This window comes from Mustela nigripes, chromosome 18 (assembly GCF_022355385.1).
Source record: "Mustela nigripes isolate SB6536 chromosome 18, MUSNIG.SB6536, whole genome shotgun sequence".
Lineage (NCBI taxonomy): Eukaryota > Metazoa > Chordata > Mammalia > Carnivora > Mustelidae > Mustela > Mustela nigripes.
In genome coordinates, this window is record NC_081574.1 from 38,227,834 (window position 1) to 38,242,184 (window position 14,351).

The following is a 14,351-nucleotide window of genomic DNA, read 5'->3' on the forward strand; positions in this document are numbered from 1 at the left end:
TTTTTTTTACTCATTTTTTTTCTCTTCTGTCCTACGTCTTTTTTTTTTTTTTTTTAAGATTTTTATTTATTTATTTGATAGGCAGAGAGGCAGGCAGAGAGAGAGAGGAGGAAGCAGGCTCCCCGCTGAGCAGAGAGCCCGATGCGGGGCTCGATCCCAGGACCCTGGGATCATGACCTGAGCTGAAGGCAGAGGCTTTAACCCACTGAGCCACCTAGGTGCCCCTCTTCTGTCCTACTTCTTAATGCTGGAGTGCTTAAGGACTTGTTCCTCTACTCTTTTCTGTTTGCGTTCACTTACTTGATGACTTCATCTGGTCTCATGGATTTAAACAGCATCCATATCCTGGTGACTCTAAAGTTTATATCTCCAGCATGAATCTTTGCTTTGACCTCCAGACTTAAACTCATTATCTATTCAGTGTTTCCATTTGAGTCTCAAAGACCTCTCAGAATCTGTCATACCTAAAATTAAACTTCCTATCTTCTACCTAAAACTCAGTTGGTCAGAAATCTTCTCATTTCCGTTGTTGGCATTTCCTTCCAGTTGATCAAACCATAAAACCTTCCTTTCTTTCCCCATCCCACAACGAATCTGTCAGGAAATCTTGATAACTATACTTTGAAAATATACCTATGAAGTATATTTAAATCTGGCTTTAGCTCTGATTTCCAGTTTACAGAAGAGCACAGAGGCTAGCAGAACAATTTACACTAAATAATGTAGAAACAATCAGGCAAATCCGGAAAGTGAGCTATTTTATAGGGCAGTTGACCTATGGTCTCCTCAATAAGTCAGTGCCATGAGAAAAAAGAAACGGGGTTGACTGTTTTAAACTAAATTGCCCAAAGAGATAAGAGACAGTAACCAAATGCTTTGCATGGTTCTTCTTGGAAATCCTATCATATGCAACAACACGGATGAATATGGAAGACATTTATACCTAGTGAAATAAGCCAATCACAGCAGGACAAATAGTGCATGACTCCACTTATATGGAAGTATCTAAAATAATCAAATGCATGGAAACAGGGATTAGAATGATGGTTGCCAGGAGTTAGCAGCTGGGGCAAATGATGACGAGTTGTGGTTCAATAAGTTTGAAAGTTTCACTTATACAAGATGAGTAAGTCTAGGGTCCTGCTGTACAACATTGTACAGCAATTGCTATAGTTAATAGTATTGTGCACTTAAAATTTTGTTGAGAGGGTAGATTTCATGTTAAGTGTTCTTTCCACAGTTTCAAAGACAAATGTGATGCATGATTTTTCTCAAATCATAGTTGAACAGATCAACTATAGCAGACATTTAGAGGTTAATGTAGGAAATTTGAAAATAAGTTAACTATTACATGGTATTTGGGGAGTATTTGTGTATTAGGTGTAAATCAGAACTATAAGAAGGTGCCTCATTAGAGATGTACAGTGGAGTTTTTAGGAGTAAAATGTCAAAAAAAATCAAATAATATGGAGCAAGTATGGCAGAATGTTAAATCTCTATGACTGTCATATGGTTGTTTCCTCTAACGTTTTCCCTCTCTGTGTTTGGAAAAGATTTTTTATGAAGATTTATTTATTTGAGGGGCATCTGGGTGGCTCAGTTAAGTATCTGCCTTTGGCACAGGTCATGATCCATCCCAGTGTCCTGGGATTGAGCTCACATTGGGGTGCCTGCTTCTCCCTCTCCCACTTCCCCTACTTGTGTTCTCTCTCTGGCTGTGTCTCTCTTTGTCAAATAAATAAATAAGATCTTTTTAAAAATATATTTACTTAAGAGTGAGAACAATGCACTAGCAGAGGGGGAGGCAGAAGGATGTAGACAGAATCCTCAAGCTGACTCTGTACTGAGCGCAGAGCCCAACATGGGGCTTGATTCCAGGACTCTGAAATCATGACATGAGCTGAAACCAAGAGTTGGATGCATAACCAACTGAGCCACCCAAGCACCACTAGAAAAGTTTTATAATAAGAATTGTTACTTTTCCTGCTACAACATTGGGCACCATCAGTCTAATGTGAACCCAGCAGCCAGAGTAATTTTTCAGTAAGTCAGATTTTCTGCTTAGCACTCTACATTGGTAACCCATTTCACTCAGGGTGAAAACCAAAGTACTCACAGTGTATGTCCTAAGTGATCTGGACTACTTGTTATCTTTCTGGTATCCGTTTGTTGAATAAATGAATATGAACTTATTTTGAATGAATGAATATGGACTTATTTTGACTTTGAAATTAAAAGAAAGCAGCTTTTATTATCTTTTATCTTTTGTCTCCAAGAATAGTTCACCACTCTCTCATTTTCCATCAGTGATTTCCCCAATACCAGCTGGATCTCCTACAGTTCAATTCTGACGCTAACTTCTGAGTTAGTGCAAACTCCACAAGTTAAGGCCTCAGTCCCACAAAACTGCCCCAACTTCAGATGCCAGGTGCATGTGCAGTCCTTTGCACAACCACACTTCTTCCTGGCTAACTACAATTCAGAAGTTCTGTGAACTCCCCTCCACTCCCCACCCTTTCTGTAATTCTCAAGAATGACCCAAAACTCAGGAAAGCTTTATACTTACAATTATAGTTTTATTATGAAGAATATAACTAGGGTGCTTGGGTGGCTCAGTGGGTTAAAACCACTGCTTTTGGCTCAGGTCATGATCCCAGGGTCTTGGGATCGAGCCCCACATCGGGTTCTCTGCTCAGAGGGGATCCTGCTTCCTCCTGTCTTTTTGCCTGCCTCTCTGCCTACTTGTGATCTCTATCAAATAAATAAATAAAATCTTTTTAAAAAATATATAACTGAAGAATAGTCCGATGAAAGAGATGCATAGTACAAGGTATGGGGCTGCGGGCACCGGAGAGCTCACAGTTTCCATGCTCTCTCTAGGCATACTACCCTCCCAGCACATCAATGTGTTCACCAACTTAGAAACTCCCTGAACCATGTTGTTTGGGATTTTTATTTGGGGTTTCATTCTATAGTTATGATTGAAATTATGAACTCAACCACCAGCCCCTTTCTGGAGGTCAAAGTAGGGCTGAAAGTCCCAGTCCTCTAATCGTATGGTTTGTTCCTTTGGAACCAGCCGCCCGTCCTGAGGCTGTCTAGATCCATCCATGATGAATCACCTCATTAGCATAAACTCAGTTATGGTCAGAAAGCACTCATTATAAATTACAGAGGACACTTCTGTCACTTGGGAAATTCTAAGGGTTTTAGGAGCTCAGTGCAGGAACCATGGACAAAGACCAAATACGTTTTTTATTATACCACAACCACATATTGATTGAAAGACTAAGAGCAAAAGTAGTAAATTACGCCTCTAAGAGCCATTAGGTTAGCTTTCAGAGTTTAAGAAGCGGGGGGGGGGGGGGGGGGGGGGGTGGGAATAGATGAGACCAACAGAGAGAGAATGAAGGTCAAGCTGGGGACACTGGTGGAAAGCCTCTTAAATGAATACTTTTCTTTTTTTAGTACCCCGAGTTGCTGGGTCTTGGCTTAAAGCCTATCCCTTATGTGCCTTTATTGCTTAATTTGACATAGTAGGAGCTAAGCATAATTTGCTATATTTTTGTTCTCATTATAAATCTGAAAGTTATAGCTAACCCTTGAATATGCATTTAATGGCAAGGAACCAAAATGATTGTTTTGGATAATTAAAAGATAATTAGAAAACAGGCTTAAGAATCAACATATCTAAGATGTACTAAGGTTTGCTAATAAAAATGGCCATATTAAGAGATGGAATCAAAATTTAGTGTTGGTTTTGAACCCATCTTAATTTGGCTGAGTTCAATAAGAGTATTATAGTGCTTAAATAATTTTAGCAGTGCAAATGCAATTTAATATGTTTATTTTTGTAAAGGCAATTAAGTGCAGGCAGATAATATATTTCTGGAATTATGTTACAGATTAAAGTTAATGGGCTTTTTTTTTTTTTTTTAAGTTTAAACTAGGACCAGTTCATAAGTTATAGTGAAATAGATGTCTTACTGGAAAAAATCTAAGAAAATGGCTTTGTATGTTTCATGGGTTCTTTTGTTTGTTTTCCTTAGCAAGAGTGAGGACATAGTAAGAAGCTAAAGATAGCTTCTTACTCATGAAGAACACTCCAGTAAGATTATCAGTTGTTATTTACATGTCTGTGTTATTAAGATTTTGGAGAAAAATGCCTTTATGTTGTTTGGTCATAGCCTGAGAACATTGATTAGGGGGTACTTAGAAAACATTGCTGAAATTGTAAACTCCTTACAGAAACAGTTATGGCTAGATGCGTACATATTGAATCAAAGTTTATTACTAGGAAAAGTCACACTGGATGTAAGAAGATTGTAAGACTACTGTTCTTGCTGTGTTCCACCCAAGTAGTTGACTGGAAGTTTATGGATAAAAAGTACTTTCACTTTCCAAATGTATTTCAGTCTGCAGTTACTGAGAACCTGCTATGTGTCAGACATGAGGTATTGGGAATGAGTGAATGAGAACAGATACCTGCCCTGAACCATGTTAGTCCCTCTCTCCTTGTGACACAGTTTATTCAGCATGAAGGACATAATGAGCTACAGAACCTTAGTGTTGTTTGCTCGAATCAGTTTTGTGTTGAACTTTACTGATCTGTTTTTAACAAAAATGCTTCAGCTGCCAACTCTGCTACTTAATTATGTGATTGAACTTGGGAAAATTACTTGATTTCTGAGTCTGATACTCCTTAAATGATAACAGGGATAGTAATTTCTCCCTTGCAATGTCATTGTGAATGTAAGTGCCTAATCAGTGCCTAGTAGATTATTGGTGCTTAGCAGCGGTTTTTGTTGTCTTCCCCTCCTGGCTCAGACATGATTCTGAGATTTTGATTTGGTGATCTTTTAAGGAATAAGCAAGCTGTATCATAGTTTTGATTTGCAATATTTTATTCAGTATTTCTGAGTTCTTTTACTTATAACTATTGCTCTAAGTTGCAAATTAAGTATCCTAGGAGTTCTTGCAGTATGTCGTTTCTTAGACACCTTTTAAATTAATTTGAAAGTAAACTCTGCCCCCAACATGAGGCTTGAACTCATGACCCCAAGATCAGGAGTTACATGCCCTACTGACTGAATGAACCAGGTGCACCTTCTTAAGACATTTTAAAGCACTCTTTTTTTTTATAAGTTTATGTGCTTGCTGGTGAAGTTTAAGTATCTTAGTTGTGTGACCCTGAATTGCCACTGAGCTAGTAAGTTCATTCCCTTCGGCTTTGAGTAATAATCATCAGCCACAGAGCAACAAACTCAGATTGCCAGCCGCATGTGTCTTTTTTGGTTGGAAACACTGACACTTAGTTGGCAATGACTGTTTTTTAGATTTTTCAAGTATCAAACAATATTGATTATTTTCTAATTTCTGAATTATTTTTATAATGATTCTACAGTGTTTTAGTAGAATTCACTCAGTTGCTTTTCTTTGCAATATCTATTTTTATAAAAGGTTTTAAGGAAAAAGGACACTTTCTGGGGTGGTCTGCCCATTTTGTAACAGTCAATTCTCTGAAAATTCACCCTTATCCTGCCAGGTGTGGGCATTCTTCCTCCTAAAATTGTGTGTGACCTACTTGCAAGCCTTTTATCCTTTTGGTCACATATAAATTGGATTAGGGATTAAAAAGAGACTCTAGCTGGATTATTTGGAATGATCTGGGTATTTAGAAGTGGGACCAAATGAAGACTGGTCTTTAAACTACTTGTGTGAACTAAAGTGTTGAAGACTGGGAACGTGTTTGCAGCTATCTTCAGCACTGGACACGGAGAAAAAGAAAACGTCAGTCTGCAGAGAGAATGGTATAGATGAGCAGAAACAAAGACTAAAGTCAGAAGGAGAGTACTATCTGGGTTCCTAACAGCTTCCTGGGTCTTTATTCTAGTGCTTTGTGAGTCCTAGTTATCCTTCAATATCGTAACATACCTCAGTGATCTTCCAATAAGTTTCCCTTTCTTGTACAAGGCTGCTCAAAATTCTGTTACTTAATTTTTATTATTCCTTTTTTTTTTTAAGATTTATTTATTTATTTGACAGAGATCACAAGTAGGCAGAGAGGCAGGCAGAGAGAGAGAGGAGGAAGGAGGCTCCCTGCTAAGCAGAGAGCCCGATGCGGGGCTCGATCCGGGGCTCGATCCCAGGACCCTGGGATGACCAGAGCCGAAGGCAGAGGCTTTAACCCACTGAGCCACCCAGGCACCCCAATTTTTATTATTCTTTTGTTGAACTTCTAAAGCTAGATTAAGCTTAAAAATAAAATGGGTATGAATATCCACATGCAGAAGAAAGAATTTAGACCCCTCCCTTGAACCATACACAAATGGATCCAGACCTAATTACAAGAACTAAAACTATAGAACTCTTAGAAAAATGAAAGGACGGCTCACGGAATGTGAGAAATTATTTACGTGTTTCATGACTGAGAAGGCGCTTTTTTCTTGAATACTAAGGTGGGGGGCAAAACTCAAAAGCAGCTCTTAGAACTCAGTGATAGAGGCACCTGGGTGGCCTAGCCTCTGCCTTTGGCTCAGGTCATGATCCCAGCATCCTGGAATCAAGCCCCCACATCGGGCTCTCTGCTCAGCAGGGAACCTTCTTCCTCCTCTCTCTGCCTGCCTCTCTGCCTACTTGTGATCTCTGTCAAATAAATAAATAAAATCTTTAAAAAAAAAAAAAAACAAAAACCTCAGTGATAAAAAGGACGACCCAATTTTTAAGTAGGCAGAGACTGAATATACTTTTCTCCAAAGAGAATATGCAAATGGCTAATGCTTAATATGATTTGTCATCAAAAATATAAATCAAGACCACGGTGACATCCCACTTCACATCCACTGGGATGGCTATAATTAAAAGAATAGAAAATAACAAGTGTTGGCATGGCTGTGGAGAAATTGGAATCAACATAACATTGCTGGTGGGAATGTAAAGTGGTGTAAATACTTTGGAAAACAGTTTGGCCTTGTTTCAAACACAGTTACTGTGGGACCAGCAGTTCCACTCCTGGGCATATGCCCACAAGAAACATGTTCACACAGAACTGGTGAACGAATGTTTAAAGCATCATTATTCGTAATAGCTAAAGAGTAGAAACAACCCAAATGCACATCAGCTGATGCACGGATAACCAAAATGTATTATATCCATAAATGGAGTATGGTTGAGTCATAAAAAGAAATGAAGTGTTAATATAAACTGCAATATGAATGAATCCTAAAACCATCCTAAATGAAAGAAGCCAGACACAAAAGACCGCAAAGTGTATGATTTCATTTATATGAAATGTCCAGAATAGGCAAACCCATGGAGACAGAAAGGCAATGAGTAATTTCCAGGGACTGGAGAAAGGGTAATAGGCAGTGATGGGTAATAGATAAAGGATTTTGGGGGAAGATGGAGATGACCTAACATTAGATTTAGATCATGGTTATGGTCCTACAACTCTGTGAATATACTAAAATTCATTCCACTGTATACTTTAAATAGATGAGTTGTATGGTATATGAATTATATCTCGACAAAGCTATTGTTAAAAGCCATATGAAACAGGCTCCAAAAATAATTATGAAATAATAATAAAAATAAAATTTTTAGAAATAAAAAAATAATAGATTTCTAGAGGTGACTTTAGTTGTAACCTTTTTTTTTTCAGAAATTTCATACCTAAATACATTTTAATGACATAGAAAATTGTGAGTCGCATGGTACTTCATTTAAAAATATGAATACAATTTAGTGCTGATTATATCAGTTTGAGTGACAGTTAAAATGAAATGTAGATTTTTTTTTCCCCCTAACATTTCTCTCATTGCCATTATATTTGGGGGGTGAACGGAGACAGTTGTGGCATTCTGAAAAAATCTCTGAGCTTAGCACTTGCTAAAGCAGGACAAACATTAAGTGTTCAATCTGTGGTCTTGAATAAACAACTTAAGGTCTTAGAGCATTGGTTTCAAAATTTTAAAGTGAGGATCATGCTGGGCTAAATTTTTTTTTTCTTTCTATAGTAGTTTGGGGAGATTTTCCTAAGAAAAATAAGTATAGGTACATTCATAGGTGCTTTAATTTGACCACACCAGTATTATTTAGATTTTAAGCATTTTGCAGAAAGTGTCCAACTTGTCTAATGCTTAGTATTGCATGTGAGAAAATGGGTTTTCAGTCTATACTATTTATTTATTTACTTATTTATTTTCATTCTATATTATTTAGAAATTGAAATTTTGAATCACTTGAGTGGAAAAGTCAGTTAAGCATCCAATGTGTCATCAGTTTTGACTGGTTTTAGATATTATTGTATCTAAAATTATGTTAATTTTAGTGTAGCTGATTCATCTATAATTAGTTTTTTCTTAATGTATCAACTGTAATCATTTTTCACCTTTTAGTTTTTGATAATACATATATGCTTTATGATGCACAGATAACAGGTCGATTTTAGAGAAGTCTGGTATAATTGTATCCGGTCTCCAGACTGCGTTATTTAGTGACAAATATGTAGTAAATACACTTTTATGTTGCAGTTACGTGATGTTATGGGATAGGTTTCTGTTTTCTTTTTTTTTTTTTTTTTTCCTTTAAGCTTGATAGTTGCATGATTAATATGCTGGCTTTTTCTTATTTGCAGAGATCCTTCATATTTTGATGAAAATTGGCTAAACAGAATCAAAACTGAAGTAGGAGATAATTGGAGGCTAAAGGTATTTTCTTTTTATTTTCCCATCTGTTAAATAGTCTTTCAGTTGTTTGTATATAATAACTGTTGAACTTCCATCTGATGTGTTCACTGAACTTCAGAAACCCAGATTGCCTGTCGTAAAATAATCCAGAATTAAGGATTAGAGGTAACTTGAAGTTTCTCACAAAGATACATACATAGTGTAAGTCAGTGGGACACAGTGACAGTGGGCATGGACTCTAGAGCCAAGGTGCCTGTGTTTGTATCACAGCTCTACCATTCAGTGTCTGGGAAAGTCTGATCATTCTGTACCTCAGTTCCCCATTTGTAAAATGAGGATTGTAATAGGATCTACCTCACAGAAATAAATGAGTTAGTATATATAACATATTTGGGATAGTGCATATGTAATGTTAGTTGCTAGAGTTATTATTAATAATGAGAAAATATTGGTCAATGCTAACTGAGCACAGAACACTAAGAAAATGAAGTATTTTCATTTCTTTTCTAGTAGCCTTAAGTTCTAGTATTTCTCAGGCTTCTTTGAGAAAGTCAAAACCCACAAAAAGAGGGGTGCCTGAGTGTCTCAGTCGTTAAGCATCTTCTTCAGCCCAGGTCATGATCCCAGGGTCTTAGTATTGAGCCCTGCATCTGGATTCCTGCTTCTCCCTCTCTCACTCCCCCTGCTTGTGCACTCTCTCATTGTGTCTCACTCTGTAAAATAAATGAAATCTTTTAAAAAATGCAAAAAAAAAAAGAAAAATACAGTTTACATTGTAGCCTCCTGTCCACCTAAAGATGTGCACAAACATAGTTGAACAAGTTTTTTCCATTATTCTAGGCACTGACATTTTGATTTTTAAAAAATTAGTTGCAGGGGCGCCTGGGTGGCTCAGTGGGTTAAGCCGCTGCCTTCGGCTCAGGTCATGATCCCAGGGTCGAGTCCCGCATCGGGCTCTCTGCTCAACAGGGAGCCTGCTTTCCTCTCTCTCTCTCTGCCTGCCTCTCTGTCTACCTGTGATCTCTGTCTGTCAAATAAACAAATGGAAACTTTGAAAAAAAAAAAATTAGTTGCAACCCACTAAATTAGTTTTATATTTTGAAATAATTCTAGATTCACAGGGGACTGCCAAAAAATATAGAGAAGTTCTATGTATCTTTCACCCAGTTCCCTCAGGGTTACATCTTGCATAACTATAATCCAATATCAAAACTAGGAAACTAACATTGGTACAAGTCAGTTCATTCAAGTTTCACCAGTTTTACCTATGCCATTTGGTGTTTGTGTGTACACTTCTGTGTAGCTCTAGCAATAATGTAGTTTCCTGTAATGCCCACTACAGTGAAGACACAGAACTATTACATCTCTGCAAGACTCCACATGCTTCCTTCATGACCACATCCGCACCACATACTCCCCACCCTATTACCTAGAAACCATTAATTTGTTCTCCGTCTCTATAATTTTGTTACACTAAATTGATTTTTATGACCCAGTGATGATTATGACTGCCAGTTTGGAAAGTTCTAGAACCATTTCTCTTTGATATAGAAGGTATAGACTCAGAAATGGAAATGAGTGAGCATGTGAGGTCCCTGGACTTGAAATGTTAAGCTTGGTTTGTCTTTATATTTCTTCCATAAAACACATACTTGATAAAAAAGTAGTCATTGATTGTTTAAATATTGGGTCTGCCAATATTTTGTTTACTAGGCGAGAGTGAATGAATGGACACTGATTTAAGCCACTATCTTAATTTCTAAATAATCTTTCAAGAATAGACAATTCAATGACTTATATATATATAATATTTTATATATAACATGTTAAAATATTTTACATATATGTATATACATTTTTTTTTAAATTTTTTTAGACAAGGAGCGAGGGAGGGAGGGACAGAGTGGGAGAGAATCCTAAACAGGCTCCACACCCAGTGCAGAGCCCACTATAGGGCTTGATCTCACAACCCTGAGTTCATGACCTGAGCCAAAATCAAGAGTCATTCACTCAACTAAGCCACACAGCCTAAATGATTACCTTTTAATATTATAACGTGTAAAGCAGTTCTGGATATTTAAAATAATGCTACTGATCAATTTGTGTTTGCTTGGTGTCTTGACCAAAGAGAGAGTTATATATCCTACCTTCCATGCATGCAGCACACATGTAAAATGCACACTGTCTTCAGTGTCATGAGTGTGGCAGGGACAGTAATATAGAGAAGAGGGAAAACTTAAATTCTTTACATTCAGAACTGGAAAAGTCAGTTCTGATTTGCATTCCTATTCTCTGTATTATATCCTACGTTATATTTCTTCAATTTTAAGGTATCATTGATTATATAGCTCTTTTCAATGGGAAGTAAACTATCATTTTATTATTTTTTTAAGACTTTTAAAAAAATTTATTTATTTGACAGACAGCGGTCACAATCAGGCAGAGAGGCAGGTAGAGAGAGAGGGAAAGGAGGAAGCAGTCTCCCTGCCAAGCAAAGAGCCCGATGCAGGGCTCGATCCCAGGACGCTTGGATCATGACCTAAGCCGAAGGGAGAGGCTTTGACCCACTGAGCCACCCAGGCACCCCTAAACTACCATTCTAAATGAACACATTTCATCAATGAACATTGATTTTTCAGACATTTTAATTTTAAATGTTAAAATACGAAAAAAATGAACATTGTAGAATAAAGGAAATAAAATGTATTATATATTTTCCGTGTCTCCAATTTTTTCTAGAAGTATAAACATGATAGTTTTCTTTATGAGCTGTTTTTTTAAATAAGTTTTCAGGGCACCTTGGTGGCTCAGTTGGTTGAGCATCCAGCTGTTGGTTTCAGCTCAGGTCATGATCTCAGGGTCATAAGATTGAGCCTCACTTTGGGCTCCATGCTCAGTAGGGAGTCGCTTTTCTCCTTTTCTCTGCCTCTGCCCCCCCAACCGCAACATTTGTGTTGTTTTTCTCTCTCAAAAAAAAAATGTGTGTGTATGTATAAATCGTTTTAAAAAAAAAAGGTTTCAGTTTATTTTTTTCCTTAAAATAATGTCTGATTGCATTGGATACAGTTAACACAAATTTAACTGTATGAGTTGGGTCAAGAAAGAAAAGGGAAAAAATAATAGCTTAAGTAGTATAGGTGACATAGTATAGGTGATAGCTACCTGTCATTTCACTCAGATAGCGTATAGGCCAGTGAACTCTTGCTTTGGAGTGGCTGAGTATCTTGTTTCTAGGATGCTTTTTTTTTTTTTTCAAAGTAGGCTGCGAGTCCAGTATGGACTCCAAGGTGGGGCCCAAACACATGACTCTGAGATCAAGACCTGAGCTAAGATCAAGAGTTGGATGCTCAACCAGCTGAGCAACCCAGGCACCCCAGGATGCTTCTTATACCACAAGTATCTTGCAGTGCTTTATGCTAGCATTTCAAGACATAATAGTATTTCTTTAACCATATGGCTCCTAAATATTTACTTTGGTGCTTAAATAAATGAAACCACAATCTTTTCTGCAGTTAGATGCTCTGCCACTGAGCTGTACCCCCTCACAATCTTTTCTGACGGTGGAGAGAACTTCGAGACATTATACTTTGGTTACTTTAAGAGATTATCAGTTTTTGTCAGTGTAATTATAACACTGAAAATTTAACATGATTGGAAACAATTTTTTTTAAGATTTTATTTATTTATTTGACAGACTGAGATCACAAGTAGGTAGAGAGGCGGGCGGACAGTGAGGAGGAAGCAGGCTTCCTGCTGAGCAGAGAACCTGACTCGGGGCTCAATCCCAGGACCCTGAGATCATGACCTGAGCGGAAGGCAGAGGCTTAATCCACTGAGCCACCCAGGCACCCCTGGAAACAATTTTTTAATTAATCTTTTTTTTTTTTAGATTTTATTTATTTGTCAGAGACCGAGAGCAAGCACAAGCGGGGAGCAGTAAAGGCAAAGGGGGAGCAAGGAACCCGACTTGGGATTCGATCCAGGACCCTAGGATCATGAACTGAGCTGAAAGCAGATGCTTAACTGACTGAGCCACCCAGGCATCCCTGAAAACAATTTTTTTTTAATAAATCTCTTGAGATCACTTAAATTGAGCCATTGATAAATTGATAGTCCTTTTTTGATGATTAGGGTAGTTCACATGTACTGTTGAATTTTTTTTAGTATTTATTTATGATTAATAGAATAATTAGTTGGTTCAGAAATTTTTAAGATTTTATTTCAGAGAGAGTAAGCAAGTATGTGGGAGGTGGGCAGAGGGAGAGAGAGAGGAAGAAAAGTAGGCTCCCCACTGAGCTGGGAGCTCAGTGATGTGGGGCTTGATCCTAAGACCCTGAGATCATGACCTGAGCCAAAAGCAGATGTTTAACTGACTAAGCCACCCAGCTTCCCCCAGAAATTTTTTATGTTAAATTATATTTTGATTTGTGCTTACCTTTTACGCAGTTGTTTTATTTCTCTCTAAACAGATAAGCAATTTAAAGAAAATTTTAAAGGGAATCCTGGATTACAATCATGAGGTAAGGACTTTTTCTCACTCTGCTTTGAAGTATTACTATAGGATAATTTAATTTTACAATATTTTTCAATAGTTTCAAGTAAAGGAAAATTTACCCAAAATTTACCACTTATCTTCCACTGTATGGTTTTTAGGATGTTGGTTCAGACAGCTATCTATTAGGTAGGTAGTAGGTAAATGCTCTTTTTCACTGTAATATAGATAGTTTGTAGATGATTATTAATTTGTTATATTTCCTTTTCTGCCATCTGTTAACTCTTCTTTTCTCCCCTTGTGAAGGTGGTTTAGAATCATGGTATCATAATAGCCAACTCCCTTGCTTACTTTAGTTTTATTTCTTGGCAGACCCTCATCCCTAGATTAATTCAATTTATCCTCTGAATCTAACATCAGAACAGTCAAGGCATACCTTGGGGGAAAAAATCAGGCAGTAGAACTAGTTTTACTTTAAAATTTCATGATCACAGATGTCAAATGGACATAACATACCCTGGAAGCCCCACAATTTTATCTGTGTTTATACCTACGTCTATACATACATAAATCACTTATCTTCACAACTCAGTAAGTGCTCCTGCCGTCCACCCTATTACTCAAGCCCAAAACCTATAAATAATCCTGTAGTCCTTCTTTGATATCATCATAAGACTTACTAGTTAAATCTCCAAAATAACAGCTTTTTCTATCTCTAACTGCTACCACCTTCTACCAAGCCATCATTAGCTCTTGCTTAGATTTCTAGAGTAGTCTGACTGGTAATCCTGATTTCACCCTTGCCTCTCTACAGTCTGTTCTTATTCTACACTCTAAAACCTGAATATTTTTTTTTAAGATTTTATTTTATTTATTTGACTAACAGAGAACACAAGTAGGCAGAGAGGCAGGCAGAGAGAGGGGATGGGAAGCAGGTTTCCTGCTAAGCAAAGAGCCCAATGCGGGACTGAATCCCAGAAGCTGGGATCATGACCTGAGCTGAAGGCAGAGGCTTTAACCCACCAAGCCACCCAGTCCCCCAAAAAGCCTGAATAATATTTAAAAATATAAGTCTGATTATGCCACTTTTGCATCTTTTATGGTTTCCTGTTGTATTAAGAATCATATTCCTACCTGTTACCATGAGCCACCAGACACTGCGTGACCTCTTT

General features: G+C 37.5%; 1 protein-coding gene across 4 annotated transcripts in view; it reads left to right on the forward strand.

Annotated features, from left to right (window-relative positions):
• Nucleotides 1-14,351, forward strand: part of HOOK3 (hook microtubule tethering protein 3) — a 109,359-nt gene that overhangs the window by 16,309 nt on the left and 78,699 nt on the right. For all 4 annotated transcript variants that reach the window (XM_059384360.1, XM_059384362.1, XM_059384363.1 and 1 more), the window contains exons 3-4: nucleotides 8,636-8,708; nucleotides 13,157-13,207. In XM_059384360.1, coding sequence (XP_059240343.1) covers nucleotides 8,636-8,708; nucleotides 13,157-13,207 — 124 coding nt within the window. The remainder of the gene's footprint in view (nucleotides 1-8,635; nucleotides 8,709-13,156; nucleotides 13,208-14,351) is intronic.